The sequence below is a fragment of the Camellia sinensis genome, chromosome 2 (genome assembly GCF_055761805.1).
Source record: "Camellia sinensis isolate YWXY chromosome 2, ASM5576180v1, whole genome shotgun sequence".
In the NCBI taxonomy this organism is placed as follows: Eukaryota; Viridiplantae; Streptophyta; class Magnoliopsida; order Ericales; family Theaceae; genus Camellia; species Camellia sinensis.
Window position 1 is genome coordinate 133842677 of NC_138962.1, and position 20158 is coordinate 133862834.

Sequence of the window (20158 nt, forward strand, 5' to 3'; positions counted from 1 at the left end):
GGTTTTGCCGTTTATACTTGTGGTATGATACTGGATTGAGTTTTAGTTATCTACTAATGGACTATTTTATAGTTATTTAATGTGTATGGATTCATATTTAAGGCCCTGTGGGCCATGATCGGTCATACCCTAGTTTGGGGTGTGACAAAGTGTTTACCTAATCTTTTCCCTCCCAAACATACATTAATATGTACTAATTGATTACTGGTTTTAATTTAGAAAAAGTGGCTAAATCTTTACAATTCACGAGTTGATTCGATTCCCGATTCAGTACAAGGCCATTTCGATTTATGATTTAAATCTTAATTTGACAACTATGATTATAACCCAAAAAAAAAAAAAAAAAAAAAAAATTCCACTAAAGTAAACAGTTAATTTAGAAAAGTAGCAAAGAAGGCAAATACAAAGGTCTGAGAGATATGAATGAGATTTTCAAGTTTAAAAGAGCTTTCATTTAAAGGACCTCGTACATAAGTTTATTCTACTTTTCTCTACTCTCCTAGCAAATTAATATCAACTTTTGGAAGTATCCAACTTCCAAAAGCTTTTAGCATATAATGTGGTCATGGGTCCTACTACTCTATAATCTTGACCTACAATATTTAAAGAATTGTTTTCCCAAAGCACAGTTTAGCTTTATCTACTATTAAAGAACAAGTAGATTTCATTTTTTTTTTAATCTTTTCTATTCATCAGATTTGATAACACACTCAGGGTGGGTTTGTATAGCGATCCCGGGTTTACCCTTGTTGAACAGTGATCCGGACATGTGTTCGTGGATGTTAGTAATTGATTATTGTCTTGTTTACATCTGTTACTACTTTGAATATTGAGTTATAGGATGTGTTGGGCAGGTTTGTTACAGGTTGGTTGCGTTTGGGAGCCTAGTGCTGCTGCCCAGATTTTTGGACCTTCGCTCGAGTGAGGAGTTGGTCGCTCGAGCGAGAGTTGAGTTCGTGTCTGGTGGATCGAGCCAGAGTGGCTTCGCTCGAGCGAGCGATTGCGTCTGGTTCTGGACCTGAGAGTTGCATTTCTTGGCTCGAGCGAGTTTTCTTCGCTCGAGCAGTCTGGTTTGTTCTTCGCTCGAGCGAGAAGTATGTCGCTCGAGCGTGCTGGTGGCAGACCTGAGGGTTTGAGTTATTAGCTCGAGCGAGCATTCTTTCGCTCGAGCGCACTTCTAGCTTTTCGGCTCGAGCGAGAACTTCTTGGCTCGAGCGAGAGTTTTCTGTGTCTGGTCGCTCGAGCGACAAAGGATTTGCTCGAGCGAGCGTGTTTTATATCAGCGGACAGTAGCGTTTTTGAAGATCAGTTTTTCACTTCCTTTTCTTTCAAACCCTAGATCCGAGACTCTCTCTCTAAACCTACACTCTCTCTAAGATTTGATCTCCCTAGAGTGTGAATCTAGCCTAGGGCCTTTGTTAAAAAGATAGAGGGCGTTGAGAGCTTCGACTTAATCTGAAAAAGTTTGGATTTGGAGCACGTTGATCTTCGAGTCTTCATCTCCTTTTTGGCTCAAACTTCGAGGTAGGGATGTCCTACTCCTCTCTATGGATTTTGTCTTTAAATTTTAGTATTTTGAGATGTTGGGGTTGGTTTGGTAATTTGGTGAAAGTTTGGGCTTTTGTGTTATTTTGCAAAAGTTGGGGTTTTATTCATAATAAACCTAGATGCATGTTTGGCATAGAGAAATGGAATAAATGTTGAATCATTGATGAAAATGGGACCTAAGGGTTGAAATGTTAATTATGGAAATGACCTAATTACATTGTTTGATTAATTGGGATAAATAATTGTGAGAAATGAGGAAATGAAATGAGATTGTTGAGATTGGGAATACAAAAGGGGTAAAGGGTGTAGTTGAATTATTTATCACTCACCGGAATGAAATGTTGATTGAATATCCATTTGTACATTTATTTTCTGTTTAGAAATAATTGCTTTGGGCTATCGGTGGAAGATAGTCGTGATTGTTGTAGACAATGCATGATGATTAGGCAAACTAAAACTAATCAATCGGATGTGTCATAGAGTATGACGGTTGATAGAATACATTAACTTTATGTATTCAGTGATTATGTATATGACCAATGTGTTTATATGCATCATGTGTAGACGGTTGGTAGAATACATTAACTTTATGTATTGATTGATTGCGTATGTGATTCTGTGTTTACATGTGTTATATTGTGTATAGAACCTTTGTGTTTATATGCATTGTGTAGAGGAGGAGATGGGGGATGTACTCCGCGGTTTAGGGGAAGATGGGGGATGTACCTCTAAACCGGATAGGATTGGGAGGAGATGGGGGATGAACTCCATAGATACAGCTCATATGCTTGTCTAGTGAAGTGTAGATACAGCTCATATGCTTGTCTAGGGAAGTGTGGATACAGCTAATATGCTTATCTGTTGTAGTAGTGATATAGCTCATATGCTTATCTATTGAAAAGTCTGTTTGATTTGATATAGCACTAAAATGTATATCATCATCGTTTGTGAAGTATGGAAGTAGTTTATGTATTATTGATACAACACCAAAATGTGTATCCACCGTGAATTTTGAAAATGTTCTAGCGATGAACTATAATCTCATCAAAATGTTTTGACCAGAGAACTGAACCCTGTTTTCAAACTCAAAGTTGAATAAGAAATGAAAAGTGAATTGTAACATAGGTTTGGTTGTCATGGAATTGAAATAAGATGTAAATGGAAGTGTAAGTATCGACCATCTATCAGTTGCTAATCTTTTAATCATTGTTCATAGTTGGTTTAGTATATCTCTGCTGGGCTGTGGCTCACCTTATATGGGAACATCATTTTCAGGTACAGGTAGCATGCCGCCTCTAAGGACATAGCTTGGGGGGCTAGGGGCAAGACATACTTTTGTTGCCTTATTTTCCTTTTGATGTATTACATGAAAATTCAAGCCAAGGGCTTAATGTGTAACCGAGTTAATACTCTCTTTTGTAACCAAGTGATAACTTGGAAAGCTGTAAGCCCGTAGGGCATTTACTTTTGTTGTTAACGTGTAATACTGTTGTAATGAAGTACTCTGATTAATTGAGGGAATGTGGATCTTTTGTACGTAAATGTATGTTTATATTGATGGGTTTATTGTTGTTTTTTTTTTAGGGCGTTACAGTTTGGTTGTATTTTGGTTTTCTTTTTTTGTTTTTCATGTTGTCCAAAAATAAAAAATAATCAAAGTTAAAAAAAAACTCACTATTATTATTATTATTATTTTCTTTGTAGAAATACTTTTTCCAAAATTGAAAAACTTTTGGTAATTTTTAAAAGAGTGACTTTAGTTTTTTATTTTTTTTAAATAAACAGGAAACATTTCACCAAACAATTTTTCTGTACTTCCAAACAAATAAAAACACAACCAAACATGCCCTCTATAATTACATTTGATTTAGTGCCAAACTCCCTATCTATTCAAAACCTATTAAAATGTAAAGAGACTTGAGAGAATTTAGATGATAATGCCTTGAGTGTACTGCAAAGTTACATGACACCAATCTTGCTTTACAACATTCCTCAGTCATCTACGATGAGAACTTGGATTCAGTTACATTCAAGGCCAGCACTCTTTGAAGCTCTTCAAAGAATGGTAAACCATTCTCCTCTTATTAGCTTTTGCTAAAAGTTAGATTGACAAATAATATGAGAGATGCATTTTCTTAAAGCTTCTAAGGGCATTTGAGAATGAAAGCAACCTGTTTGACAAGAACATCAGTGGTCACATAAAAAATGCAGATGCAAGAGCAACATGAAGACGAGAAAAAACAGCAACTACGACACTGGGCTTAATTAATGGAAGACCAAAAAGGCAAGATTTTGAGGTGGGTATGCAATTTAATGAGTCATGTCCACTACAACAAAATTGAATTCTTACGCCTTGCAATGTATGCCATAAAAACTCTTTCACGGCATGCACACAAATGCTGTTATATGACATGCAGTGGAAAGTTTTTTTTTTATCAGCAAAAAAGAACTTCATTGATGACGAAAACATACAATTACATATGAGATGAACATCAATAAATAGGTGGAAGAGCAGAAGCGCATCAAAGCTAACAAACCCAATCCCAACTAGGTTGGCACCAAAAAGAAAGCTTAATCATCTACGAGCTCAACCACAAAGGGATGGTGAGAAACCATGCCCAGCAAGAAAATAAGAAAGAAGACCCTCATAAACTCAACCCCCAATTCAATCCCATAGTTCATTCCACACAATTCATTCCCACACAATTCAATCCACACAACTCACCTGTGGAAAGGTGAGTGTTATTTACGACATGCAGGTAGAGTTGTAAAAAGTAATAAATTAAACATTAATGACATACTTTGTATGTCGTATATAATTTTTTATGACATTTTTGTTATGCCATAAATCATCATACTTTTCATGGCATAATTTTGCATGCCATAAAAGGTTATTTTGAATATATTTATGGCATACTTTGTATGCTGTATATAATATTTTACGGCATTTTCTTGCATGTCATTTCTAATATATTTATGACATACTTTGCATGCCATATATAATCTTTTACGGCATTTTCTTGCATGTCATAAATCATTACACTTTTTATGACATAATTTTATATGTCGTAAAAGGTTATTTTTAAAATATAATATATATATATATAGAGAGAGAGAGAGAGAGGAATATAACTTTGCCTAATAGTATGTTGACAGTAGCTTATAAAATGTAACATGTGAACAAATCAAGCAGACGCAACAACTATGAAGTAAGTAAAAAAAATCTAATATCCATACACCAAACAACCTGCATACTAACTTCCATCCTCAACTTCTATTATATCACACTGATAACAACCTCAAACATACAAACCAAGAAAAGTATCCAAATCATAATATTTACTAATCTTTAAACTACGACTTTAAACATCCAAAAAGTATAACTACAAATTGTAAATCAATTAGTCTCTAAAATATGACTCTAGCTTCCACTAATCTCTAAAATACGACTTTAACAACCTCTAAAATACGACTAATCTCTAAAATACTAATCATATAACTATTAATCTCTAAAATATGACTTTAACAACATACAAACCAAGAAAAGTATCCAAATCATAAGACGTTTTCACAAAGGATAGTCTAGCGCTTTAGCTTCCACTCCGTACACCCTTCCAAGAGAGCATCAAAAGCAACTGGAATATTTACTATATAATTCTCCATTGAATTGAAAGAGCACATTCTCCACTGAAATGAAAGAGCACATAAATATATATACACACAAAAATGTATTCAAAAGATAGAATATAAGTTGTAAATTAACCTAAGCAAGGTTACCAGTGGCATAGTCACAGAATAGCAAATAACCATTTGGCTAGAGAAAGAAAAGTTGAAATCACATTAAGAGATCATAATAGTAATATCAATTACAGATTTTCAAAATTTCATAGCGGCATTTACTAATCATTACCTTAAGAACTTTTCTGATATTCGGCAACACCAGTGGCATCTTTTCAGGGGACACAACAGACAACATGAATATCTGCTTAAAATGTCAGCTAGGTAACAACAAACATTACATGAAAAGAAAGTAAACTCAAGATCTGAAGCAAATTCTAAATGAAGCACTCCTACAAGAGGAAAGCACTTAGCATCAATAAGTTGAACAAAAGGAGGATGTTATCACCGCATACATGCCATACGCTCATTCTTAGTCTTATGTTTATATAAATAGATATCTCCAACTTCAAAATTATCTACACACAACTCATCCTCATCACCACTATCATCTCTTACATTTAGAAATGGAGGGAACAGTCACCACTGCATCACCAAAAGGCACATTGCTCCCTCCCTCTCTCTTCCTATTTTATTGTATATGTTGAAAAATTTGAAGTTTGCATAAACCAATCTCTAAGCTCTAACACCTTAGTTTTGTTGTGTGTATGTTAATTGATTTTCAGGATTGCAGTAGTAACAGGGGGCAACAAAGGAATTGGATTAGAGATATGTAGACAGTTAGCTTCCAATGAAGTAATGGTGATCTTAACAGCTAGAGATGAGAAGAGGGGTACTAAAGCTGTTGAAAATCTCAAAGCTTGTGGGTTATCTGATATTTTTTTCATCAACTTGATGTTACAGACTCTGCTAGTATTGCTTCTTTAGCAGATTACATCAAAAATAAATTTGGAAAGCTCAACATGTTGGTAAGATTAGAAACAAACTAAATTGATTGAAACTAATTTTATCTATATATATCCAATGGGTAATTGTTCACTAACATGTATGGATGGAAATTATTGGCAGGTGAACAATGCAGGGGTCAACGGAGTCATAATGGATGCGGAGTCTTTCACTAGTTTAAAGCTTAAGTTTGGAGAGGTAAGTCTTTTACCAGATTCTGGGTTTCAACAAAAAATGTATGCTTATTGCATACATCAAGAATTTTAATCTTCTAAAAATGATATTGATTGTAGGTGAGAAGGCTGAAATGGAGAAAAAGGTTATAAAACAAACCTATGAAACAGCCGAAGGGCGTCTACGAACAAATTACTATAGGCCTAAACAGCTATCTCAAGCTCTCATTCCACTTCTTCGGCTCTCTAGTTCTGCAAGAATTGTTAATGTCTTATCCAGTTTGGGGCAACTAAAGGTAAAGAACTTTCCCTCAAAGGCTGGTTAAACTGTGCTATAAATTTAGCCCGTGACATATAACTAAATGTTTTTATGCAGAATGTTACAAATGAATGGGCAAGAGAGGTACTAAGTGATGTTGATGGACTCACATAATAGAAAGTAGATGAGGTAGCGAGTTGGTATTTATAGGATGCTAAAGAGGATTTGTTAAAGGCTGGTCTGTTCTCTCTACTTATGTTGTCTCCAAAGCAGCTATTAATGGCTACACGAGGTTTTTAGCTAAAAAATTTCCAAATTTTGGCATAAATTCAATTACTCCTGCCTTTTGTAAAACAGACATGAGCTTTAATAATGGACACTACACGGATGAACAAGGTGCAAAAGGTCTTGTAAAGCTAGCTTTGACAGTTGGTGATGGGCCTTCTAGCCTGTTCTTCTTTCAGAGGGAAGAAACGACCTTTTAGTATCTACTTAGTGTTGTAATTGCCTATGAACCCAACTAGGATTAGCTCTACTTTGATGAGATGCATGTATCATCAACCTTCTAAGAATAAATAGTCCCCAAATTTCTGATTTTTACAACGAACTCGAATTACAAGCATGTGTTGTATTTTGAAGAGAAAAAAAAAAGCACCATTTTGAGGTATTGAAATAATAATAATAACTCCCATTGAAACATGCGATGGATACAACATTCTTTCTTGCATTCTCTAACACATAATCACATGAATGATAAAACCTTCACAGAATTATAATACTTCAGAAAATAGATGCTCCAGCTATAAATTTCCCAGTCAGTGCTTGAGAAACAATGGTGTATGTGTATCTATTTGTCTAAAATTATCAACGATAAACAACCTATAGATAAAAAGTGTGATTTTTAAGGAATGTGAACAAATTTACGTCCAAGTGAAGATTTCTTGAGAGTCCTTGCAGCATTTCAGTTCGCACAGCATCCCACAAAGTAGATTATTGACTGATTTCACAATAGATAATTGTAATAAAAATAAATGAACTCGATTAGAAGGTCCTAATCATATAAACACTGTCAATAAAATGATAATCTACAAATATTATGCTACTTTCATAATACAATTTGTCAATTTCAACAGTAAAAGATATAAAATGCAATTCATATGCCATATTATCTGTTGTTCCTCATTCGGTAATGAGAAAAAGATAATTTGATTTGTTCCAAACTAGATGGAGAGGAGTTTCTCACCAAAACAACAAACAGAACCACATTAAAGATTGCAACCACCCTCCATTCAGTTTTCATGTATTGCACAACTCCTACCTTGGGAGCATAATATGCAGGAAAATCAAAAGGCAATGAGAATTTCATATAACAGAGGTAATAGAGGGAGAAGATGGGAAAATAATAATGTTTACTTGAAGGAATCACAATTGTAGCACAAAGTAATAATGTTTACACAGCATTGGATATGTCCACAGGTGTAATGAATCTTGCAGAGAACTTGCTTCCGTTCATCTCCAATAGGAGCAAAAAGAGTTGAATAACAAAGACAAGTTGACAATGAGGAAGAAAAGACTGATTGTCATGAATGGCACAGGAAACTGTAATGCAATGGGAGATCCCAATTGATCATAGCATATAATCCCATGTTGTAAATGGTATGGACAATACAATGAGTTTAAAATGAGTTTAATTTAAATTTAAACACATTTTAAATTTGATTTGCTTACTTTACTTTAAGTATTAAATCTAAGCCATACAATTTTTTCTTCAAAATTCACATGATCGTGTAAATTCTTTTATTTAGACACATAATGTACTTATGTAATCATATTATTCTTAAAAAGTATAGGATATTGTCTCAAGAATACAAAATAACTTCTCTCGAAATGGAGTAGTCCATTCTAACAAATCCTAATGACAAAATAAACTGTCTTTTTTTTTGTTTTTGTTTTTTTAACGATAGTTTTGAAACACTTATAATGGTAAAACATAGATCAAATCCCCAGTCACCAATTCTCTCGTCTTATCATGTTTAGAGAAACTCATGATGTAGTTGAAATAATTTGAGACATCAGGATAAAAGATAATTGGGATATAATCTGATAGAGCTTTATGTGTGAACATAGCAAACCCACTTTGCAATATGCCGCTGTAATTTGCTAAAAATAGATGAATAATACGAAATGAATAAATAATAAAGTACCATGTTAAGTGGCGTTTGAAAAATGTTTTTTTCAATGGTACTGATACAGAAAAGAAAAAAAAAATTCATTGTACATGGGCTGAATTATTTCTATAAATAATATAATTTGGAATTGACTTACCATATAAATAATTCATGAATGAACCATTATTTTGTATAAACCTAGCAACTGAAAATGCCAAGTCTTCAACAGGTCTGTAAGGAACTTGTCACACCCCAAACTCGGGTATGACCGGCCGTGGCCCACAGGGCCTTAGCCCAAGGCACACGTAAGCCTAAACACGAATTCATAATCACATTGAACAACTAAACAAAAGTCCAATAATAAATAATCAAACTCAATCTAGTGACATGCCACAAGTATAAGCGGCAAAACCAACCGTAATCAATACCATCCAAACTTATGGAATATAAACAGACCACATATCAAAATAATCCTAAATGAACCTCAATAAAAATAAAAAGAAATATGCACAAACGTGACATAACAATATAAAACAAAATAAATGAATGTCCTAGAGGTCCATGCAATTGAGTTCCCGCTACGGCATGAGTCCACTCTAAGTCCTTCTAACACCTGGAAGTGATAAACAACTAAGCCAGCTGATAGCTCAGTGAGTAGCAACATAGATAGTATATACAGTTTTGAAAACATGGATCAATTCCAAAATAAGTTATATATCACAGAAACTAGACTGGCTTATAGTTTGAGAAAGACAATCTGTTTCAAAAAGAAGGTTTCACAGTTCAACAGTTAAAATACTCATGTCTCTTAAGAACATGATAAATGACATTTTTCACTTAAAACAGATTACAACATAAATACCAATAATTTTCCGGACAGCAAGAATAACAAGTAACATGCCACATAGTTCTCAAGGCAATAATAAGCCCGTTGGATCCAATATCGAACCAAGAGTCATCCTTGGGGTGGGAACCTAGGTCTTTTCTCTAAGACGATCTGATTGAAGGTCACCTAACCTGACCTAGGTCTTTTCCTTATAATTGTTGAGCACTAGAGTCATCATGGCCCAACCCGGATCTTTTCCTTAGTAGCTAGAGTCACCACACATAGTGGAATAATTTCCCTGAACTAAAATATACAGATGATCCCAATAATCAATACACATCAGTTTCGCAAAACATGGTAGTTCACCATTATAAACATGAGACCAAAAACAAAAATTTTACAGTATGCCAAGTTTACACATGTTTCAAAAATAATTAATTCCATTGATAATATAATAATTTATTAAAATAGTTTAGTCCTGAAACAACAATTTAATTTTCTAATAGTTCATGGTAGGGCAACATTTATAAAAATATGTAGCCTGCTACTACTCACCTGAAAATGAAATAATATAATCCTCGAATAGAATATGAAAGTCCAACTAGCGCCCTGAATCAAGTATGAAAACTACACGTCACTACTAATTTTAAAAAAAAATACTAAAGAATAAGAACTAAGTAACCCCAAACTAAAGCGCACTAAAATGGCTCAACCCAACTTATCGTTACTCTTAAATATTACCTAAGCTCATGTTGTTCAAGGTTTAAAATCACCAAAGACATGGGTTCAAATCGAAACTTAATTAAAAGTAACTTTAAGATAAAACAAAATTTTAAACAAACTTTCCCAATCTATTCGCTAACTTTGAAAATTACAAAACCCACTCCACGCTGTTCGAAAAATTCCAAAACCCTCCAGATATCAACTAATATATCCTAAGTTTCAAACCCAATTGGTTTTACTTGATTTTCTTATCAAAATAATTATTTACAATTAATTATGCCCAAACAAGTTGTTTTCTGTAGCACTTTGGTTCTCTTAGTATACACGAGCAATCAATGCAAGGCCAGAAATGTAAGAAACTAGACTCGTAACTAGTTCTAATGATGCTGATTTGATAATTTTTGGATTTATACCCAAAGAGAACAACACTTTCAAAATTACTGTTTTACACCAGTTTTCTGGACAGATTTGAACGCACCAGATTATATGGATTTTGACTCCCAAAAATTATGAGAAAATTCAGATATGCAATTCAATATGTAATTAATCTACTGTAAATCTGTGCAGAATTTTTGGACCAAGAATTACACCCATTCTTTATACGTGAATTTAACTGTTCAAATTTCTTAACAGTATATATATATACACAAAATACATACACCTGCAATCTCTCCATCAATGAATTAAATCATAAAATAGAATAAGGATAAAGAACAAAAATAAAATAAAGAAGAAAGCTAGAAACCTACCACACACCCAAAAGTTTTTCCTTGTTTGCAACCTTTTTTTTTTCTTCTTTTTTCTCAACCTCTCTCTCTCTCTCTCTCTCTCCCCCGTGGAGGTTCCCGCTGCTGCTATAAATTGTATTAGGCAACCCAAGGTTACATTATGTATCTACACAAAAGGCCCAAAAATATTATCTTTTGTTTTAATTTATTTTCTCTCTCCATTAATTTAAATAAAATATAACTATTATTAGATCAAAATATACTAACTAATTTGTCCCATATATTTTTTTTATATAATAAATCTTGCCTCTAAATTAAAGACTTTCACCATAAATTTATTTTAGGTTTTAAAATTAATTAAAAGATCATTCAATAATAATTAATTTGCACTTTAGGATTCACCATCAAAATATTTGAGATTGTAAAATCATTATTATTTAATTATTTACTTGATTTGTATATTCGGGTTCTCACAAAACTGCACCACCAAATTTGTATACCTAAGAAAAACACAGAGGAAACAGAGGAATTCGAAGAAGCAGCATAAAAAAGGAATCGGATAAAATTGAAAGAGTGTTGTAATATATGTGTGGTCAAACAATTTAAATTTACAACAACAAATAAAACTCCCAAAATTAAAATGAACAAAGAAAAAAGAAGAAAAGAGTTTTGGTTATATGGGTATTAAGTATTAACTATGACTTACCAGCCAGTCCAGTTTTCAGTAAACATTTTCAGTTTGTAATTCTTGTTCGATTTGAAGCCTTCGCAGTAAAAATCATTGCAAGTATCTATCTATGAAAAGATCAAAAGCGTAGATTGTTTGAGAGAAACTGAAACAAAAAGCCAGTGTAAACACTTGAGAACTAACCGATTAGCAAAATGACAAAAACAAAATAAACTATCGCATGATTGAATTAGCCTATAAGATTGACACATGCATATGCTCTCACAAACAAAACTACTCATATAATTTGAGAGCCATATTGTTTATCCAGTTACCCTATGAAAAACTTGCAATATTGTTTCTCATAAAATATATCAATCAAAAACATCATGATCATCATTATACATTGTGAGGCCATGCGAAGTTGTGCGATCTATCAAGGCAATTCATTTGAACATATGTTCAAACAACATTATAACTGATCAAGGAAGCAATTCATATTCTATTGGAGTTCATTCGCCCAATGAAGATTTTTTCTGCCAGAGACCTAAATTGGTTTCCATGATCTAAATAGAAAACTATTTTCCTGGAATTAACACACTGACAAACACACGTAGCACATTGCATATTGAAACTCGTGGCTAAGAATCACAAAATCGAACACTGGACTTGCACAGTAAGTAATGTTTCTAGTTCGCACTCTAGTTCGTGTAAAAACAACAGTCATGACAATAACATATCAATACCATTCACAATTATGAGGCACCGAAAACCAAAAAACAAAAAACAGAGAAACAACAAAAATAACAAACTCATTCTTTTGTTTGTTGCCATTCTTGTATAGTCAAAAATTTCTTTGTTGCATATGCCCAAAATTCATTTGTTAAAACAAAAAACGAAAACAAACAAACGAACAAAACTAAAGAAAAGGCAGAACACTTTATGCTCTAAATGTCTTAGCACTAGATGCATAGAACAAATGGCATGAAGAAACTACAATATTCATCAACATAATTCATTGTTAAATTAGAAAATTAAAATAAAATTATTACATAACAACCAGAGTTCTTTTGACATTCTCCAACAAGTATCTCTTAACAACATGTCTAAAAGACTTTCTTTTTCTTTTTTTCCTCGCAAGCTCTGTAACTTCGGCAACTGTAAAGCCAACTTCCCGCTCAAAAGGGAAGCAATCTCTAAAACACAACCAGAGTTCTATTGACTTGGATATCTATTGATGATATTTTTTTTCATCTGAGAAAAAGGAAAAGACAATGGAGAAGAAAAAGTTGAAGCAGCCTGATAATGATCCCCTAAAGGAGTAGAGTCAATGTGCTATCCATTTGAGAGACAAATCAACGTACATTACCCCAGACCCTTAAGACATAAACAATCCAAACAGATCTAGCTATGAAATGCATACCAAATACATAAATTATATAAAAATCACAAATTATATAAAAATCTCAAAACACATAAATCTCATAACATACACCAATAATTGAGTGAAATGAAAGACCAAAAAATTTAAAAACTCATCCAAATAGACACAAAAACACGAAAATAAATAAACAAATAAAATAGATGCATCAATCAAAAATGGCAAAAATGAACAATTCAAAATTTAGTGGAAGAGTGAAAATACACTCCTAACCTTGAATGCAGCCGAATCCAGCAGCCATAGAAGAGCATAATGTAAGACTAAATTAATTATTTAGTCATTATGTTGACCCACATGATATGGTAATATGAATTAGAGGTTTGGCAGGATTATCATTCCATATTTTTTGCTACATTAATTGGTGAATAAAGAAGAGTGTTTTGCAAGTATCCTACTTTGATAGGAAAGTGGAATCATTGTTGAATAAGGAAACTGGTCCCCTCTCTACCTATAAAAGGACATTCAGACTACCCATCAAATCAATTCTGAATTCAATATATTCTAAAGAGGGTCAAGAGAGAGAAACCCTTTTCCACTAATATTATTATTAAGCTTATGTTCAATTAATTTTGGGTCACTCGAAGGTTTTGCATAACTGATTTGGGTATATTATTTATTTTCCACATTATGTTATTATTTGTGAAAATCATGATAGTTCACGATTTTGGATTATGAAAGTTGTTATATGCATAACACCATAAAATTATTTATATGTGGTATCAAAGCTCATACTTTTTCGAATAGCGTGGAGTGGGTTTTGTAGTTTTCAAAATTAGCGAATAGGTTGGGAAAGCTTGTTTAAAATTCTGTTTTATCTTAAAATTACTTTTAATTAAGTTTTGATTTGAACCCATGTCTTGGGTGATTTTAGACCTTGAAGAACATGAACTTAGGTAATATTTAAGAGTAACGGTGAGTTGGGTTGAGCTGTGTTAGTGCATTTTAGTTTGGGGTTCCTTAGTTTATTATACCTTTTAGTATGTTTGAATTAGTAGTGATGTATAGTTTTAATACTTTATTCAGGGCACTAGTTGGACTTTCATACTTTATTCGAATATTATATTATATCGTTTTCAGGTGAGTAGTTTCATGCTACATATTTTTATAAATGTTCCCCTACCCTAAACTATTGGAAAATTTAATTGTTGTTTCAATACTAAACTGTTTTGATAAATTATTATATTATCAATGAAATCAAATTATTTCTGAAACATGTGTGAACTTGGCATACTGTAAACTATTTGTTTTGGTCTCATGTTTATAATGGTGAACTACCATATTTTGCGAAACTGATGTGTATTGATTATTGGGACCATCTGTGTATTTTAGTCCAGGGAAATTATTCCACTGTGTGTGGTGACTCTGGACACTAGGGAACAAATCCGGGTTGGGTCGTGATGACTCTAGTGCTCAACGATTGTAAGGAAAAGACCTAGGTTAAGCTAGGTGACCTTCAATCGGATCGTCTTAGAAAAAAGGCCTAGGTTGCCACCCTGAGGATGACTCTTAGTTCGATATTGGATCCAACGGGGCTTATAGCCTTGAGAACTGTGTGGCATGTTACTTGTTATTTCTTGGTATCCAGAAAATTATTGGTGTTCATGTTTTAATTTGTTTTAAGTGGAAAATGTCATTTATCATGTTCTTGAGAGACATGAGTATTTTAACTGTTGAACTGTGGAACCTTCTTCTTAAAATAGATTCTCTTTACCAAACTGTATGCTAATCTAGTTTCTGTGGTATATATCTTATTTTGGAATTGAACCCTGCCTTCAAAACTGTATTTACTATCCATGTTGCTACTCACTGAGCTATCAACTGACTTAGTTGTTTATCATTTCCAGGTGTTAGAAGGACTTAGAGTGGACTCATGGCGTAGCGGGGAGTCAATTGCATGGACCTCTAGGACATTCATTTATTTTGTTTTGGACTGTTATGTCAAGTTTATGCATATTTATATTTATTTTTATTGAGGTTCATTTAGGATTATTTTGATATGTGGGTTGTTTCTATCCCATAAGTTTGGATGGTATTGATTACGGTTGGTTTTGCCGTTTATACTTGTGGCATGACACTGGATTGAGTTTTGGTTATTTATTAATGGATTATTTTATAGTTATTCAATGTGTATGGATTTGTATTTAGGCTTACGTGTGCCTTGGGCTAAGGCCCTGTGGGCCACGGCCAGTCATACCCGGGTTTGGGGTGTGACAATTGTGGTTTCAGAACTGTAGTTTATCGAGTTACATATCTTGCATTTTATCATTTAGACGAGGTCCGAGTCCTTATAGTCGTTAGTAGTGTATGGTTAAGTTAGTTTTGTTTAAGCTTGTGTTGATCTTTCTTGATTTCATTTTAAAGGTTATGAGCTGGTACCTAGATATTTACACGGATTGTCTGTTCCTTGTAAGCCTTTGATGTTTGTATTACCGTGGCTACTCCATTTGGAGAAACAGTAGTATTGGGAGATGTTTGTTGATCCTGTGAGATAGAGATGGATGGTAGAATTTTTTCAGTGGATTTGATTTCTTTAGAGATGAAGGATTTTGACGTGATTTTGGGGATGGATTGGTTGACAAAGCATTATGCCTCTATTGGTTGTTTTAGAAAGAGGGTAGTTTTTGCAATGCCGGGGTAACATGAGTTTTTCTTTCAGGGAGATGGGAAAGGGTTTTCTATTTGTTTTATTTTTTCCCTTCAGGCTAACTGAATGTCGAGAAAAAGGTGTCATGGTTATTTAGCTTGTGTGGTGAGTACCGAATAGCCGGAGCAGAGGTTAGAGCAGATGCCTATAGTGAGGGAATTTGTTGATGTTTTTCTAGAGGATCTACCTTGACTTCCTCTAGATCGTGTGGTAGAATTTTCCATTAACTTGGTCCCTAACACAACACTTATTTCTAAAGCCCCCTATAGAATGGCACCGTTGGAGTTGAGGGAGTTACAAACTCAGTTACAGGAATTGTTAGTCAAAGGTTTTATTAGGCCTAGTGTTTCGCCTTGGGGAGCACTTGTGTTGTTTGTAAAGAAGAAAGATGGGTCTATGAGATTGTGTATTGATTATAGAGAACTAAACAAAGTCACAATGAAGAATAGGTGTCCTTTTCCATGTATTGATGGCCTATTTGACCAATTGCAGGGTGCTTAGGTATTCTCTAAGATGGACTTGAAGTCAGGCTATCACCAGTTGAAGGTAAGGAATGAGGATGTTCCTAAGACCGCTTTTAGAACCCGTTATGGGCATTATGAGTTCTTAATGATGCCTTTTGGTCTCACAAATGCACCAGCAGCATTCCTGGATTTGATGAATAGAGTATTCAAACCCTAACTGGATAAATTTGTGGTAGTGTTTATTGATGACATCCTAATTTATTCGAGGAGTAAGGAGGAGCATGAATAGCATTTGAGGGTAGTACTTCAGATCCCTAGGGAGAAGTGACTGTATGCAAAATTTAAGAAGTGTGAATTTTGGTTGAGTATTGTATCCTTTTTGGGTCATGTGGTGAGTAAAGATAGGGTATTTGTGGATAGCACGAAGGTGGCGGCAATTGTTGATTAGCCACGACATTCTTTGACGACAGAGATACATAGCTTTCTAGGGCTTGTTGGATATTACAGACGGTTTGTGGAAGGATTCTGCCGTATTGCTTGGCCACTTACCAATCTCACTAGGAAAGGGGTAAAGTTTGAGTGGAATAATGATTGTGAGCGTAGCTTCCAAGAGTTTAAACAGAGGTTGATATCAACTCCAATCCTTGCCTTACCTACAGATGATGGTGGTTTTGTGATTTATAGTGATGCTTCATGACAAGGTTTAGGATGTGTGCTCATGCGGCATGGGAAGGTGATTGCATATGCGTCATGATAGTTGAAAACACATGAGAGAAACTATTCTACGCACGACTTGGAATTAGCAGCAGTGATTTTCGCTCTTAAGATCTGGCGACATTATTTGCATGGAGAGTTATGTGAGATTTACACTGATCATAAGAGTTTGAAGTATATTTTCACACAGAAGGAACTAAATTTGAGGCAAAGAAGATGGCTTAAGTTACTAGAAGATTATGATGTGAATATTTTATATCATCCAGGGAAGGCAAATATGGTTGCAGATGCCTTGAGTAGGAAGGTCGCAGTTGGAGATGCAGCTGCTTTGTCTATTGAGAGTTGTTTGGTGGAAGACATGAGACGTTTGAGGCTTGAGGTTGTTACGCTTGGTGATAGGGCTTATTGTAGTTAATTAATAGTTCAGCCAACCTTGAGGTAACAGATTCTTTTAGCTTAAGAGATTGACCCCCAGTGTGAGTGTATTAAAGAAGAGATGGTAGAGGGTAAGCATGTAGACTTTGTGGTTAGTGATGATGGGTTGCTTAGATTCCGTAGCCGAATTTGTATTCCTGTTGGTGGTGATTTGAGGAAGGAGATTATGGTAGAGGCACATAGTTCTAGTTACAACATTCATCCTAGAAGCAGTAAGATGTATCGGGATCTTCATGAACATTTTTGGTGGAATGGTATAAAGGGAGATATTGCGGAATTTGTGGCTCAGTGTTTAATGTGTCAACAGGTTAAAGTAGAACATCAGAAACCTGCGGGGAAACTACAACCCTTACCTATACCGGAGTGGAAGTGGGATCATGTTACCATGGACTTTGTGTGCGGATTACCTCGTACTAGTAGTAATCACAATGCATTTTGGGTAGTTGTTGACAGATTAACCAAGTCAACACATTTTATTGTAGTTTGGATGAACTATTCTCTAGCTCGATTTGCACAGTTGTATGTGAAGGAGATTGTTAGATTGCATGGTGCACCTGTGTCAATAATGTCAGATCGGGACACTCGTTTTGTGCCTAAGTTTTGGGGTGCATTACAGTCAGCTATGGGTACTTGGTTAACTTTTAGTTCAGCTTACCACACTTAGACATATGGGCAATCGAAGAGGACTATTCAAACCCTTGAGGATATGTTGAGGGCTTGTGTTTTGGAGTGGAGAGGTAATTGGGATGATTATTTGCCGCTTATGGAGTTTGCGTATAATAATAGTTATCATTCTAGTTTCTAGTTTAGGAGTAGCTCCTTATGAGGCTTTGTATGAGAGGAAGTGTAGGTCTCCTTTGTGTTGGTATGAGGTTGGTGAGAGGCAAATGTTGGGACCTGATTTGGTGGAGGATGCTACACAGAAAATTATCACCATTAGAGAGAGATTATTGACTGCTCAAAGTAGACAAAAAAAAAAAAAAGTTATGCTGATCAACGTAGGAGAGATTTAGAGTTTCATGTTGGGGATATGGTATTCTTGAATGTATCACCATGGAAAGGAGTCATCAGGTTTGGAAAGAAAGGAAAGTTGAGTTCTCGATACATTGGTCCATTTGAGGTATTGGAGAAGGTTGGTGAGGTTGCATACTATGTAGCTCTACCCCCTAGGTTGGCAAGAGTGCATAATGTGTTTCACGTGTCTATGTTGAGGAAATATGTGCACAGTCCGTTGCATGTGATAGATTATGAGCCGCTTCAGATTAGAGAGGATTTTTTGTATGAGAAGATGCCTGTTCAGATTTTGGATTCGAAAGAGAAAATGTTGCGTACAAAGGTTATTGAATTGGTTAAGGTACTGTGGCGTAATCGTCTAGTTGAAGAGGCGATTTGGGAACGCGAGGATGAGATGCCCGAGAAGTACCCACATCTATTTTCATGATTTACTCAGGTTAGTTTCGAGGACAAAACTTTTCTTTTAGGGGGGGGGGGGAGAATATGAGAACCCGAATATACAAATCAAGTAAATAATTAAATAATAATAATTTCACAATCTCAAATATTTTGATGGTGAATCCTAAAGTGCAAATTAAATATTTGGAGGGTCTTTCAATTAATTTTAAACCTAAAATAAATTTATGGTGAAAGTCTTTAATTTAGAGGCAAGATTTTTTATAATATATATATATATAGAGAGAGAGAGAGAGAGAGAGGAGGGTGTGATTTGAACTCTAGACCACAAGGTTAATATATAAGACTCTTACCATTTGAGTTGCATATAACTTATATATATATATATATTGTATATTTACCTATTTATTTGACCTATGTGTGCCCACCACTAGTATAAAATAAAATAAACACAAACCCTACTCTCTTATTTGCTCACCACCAATATAGCAGCAGTCGTGAGGAGGAAGAGAGAGAGAGAGAGAGAGAGAGAGAGAGAGAAGGGTTGCTTCCGAAGGAGATTGAAGGAAGGAACAAGTAAGTACATTATATATATTCACGTATGCTATTGTTTCTTTTAGGTAAGGCTATGGTGTATTCATTTAATTGCTGAGATCATTGTCTTGTGAGGGTGAAGGATGGTGGTGTGAAAAATTAATTGTTGGTGATGGGAGGTTTTGGGTGTAGTTGATTTCTTTTGAAAGGAAGAAGTGGATATTGTGGATGTAACTATGGTGCTAGGTATATTATTTGGGGCTGAAAATATTAGTGCATGAATGACCCATAATAATAGTTTAGTCTTGGCTTACCTTTTGTACTATAACAATCTTTGTGTATATATTTCGTTTTAAAGAAATCTAAAAGCAAATTAAGGAGCAGAACTTGTGCTTAAATGATGGGTGGATATCTTTAGAATTCTGCACATAATCACAAACTTTAAAAATCAAGGAACCATATTAAACGAATGAATTTTGAACTGAAATGTTTACAGTAGATTAATTACATATTGAATTGCATATCTGAATTTTGTCATAATTTTTGGGAGTCAAAATCCATATAAACTGATGCGTTCAAATCTATCCAGAAAATTGTTTTAAAACAGTAAATTCAGAAGTGTCGTTCTCTTTGGGTATAGATCCAAAAATTATCAAACTAGTGTCATTAGAACCAGTTATGAGTCTAGTTTCATACATTTTTGGCCTTGCATTGATTGCTCATGTATACTAAGAGAACCATTAATTTCTTTAAAGTGCTGCAGAAAATAATCTGGTTGGATGTAATTAATTGTAAATAATT

General features: G+C 34.4%; 1 protein-coding gene across 1 annotated transcript; it reads left to right on the forward strand.

Moving 5' to 3' along the window:
- Positions 1 to 4149: 4149 nt before the first annotated feature.
- On the forward strand, positions 4150 to 6777 carry LOC114280022 ((+)-neomenthol dehydrogenase-like). Its single transcript, XM_082913045.1, has 6 exons — positions 4150 to 4283; positions 5952 to 6088; positions 6130 to 6194; positions 6295 to 6369; positions 6473 to 6640; positions 6721 to 6777. The coding sequence occupies exons 1-6, from the start codon at positions 4150 to 4152 to the stop codon at positions 6775 to 6777; spliced, it is 636 nt and encodes a 211-aa protein (XP_082769171.1).
- The last annotated feature ends 13381 nt before the right edge of the window (positions 6778 to 20158 follow it).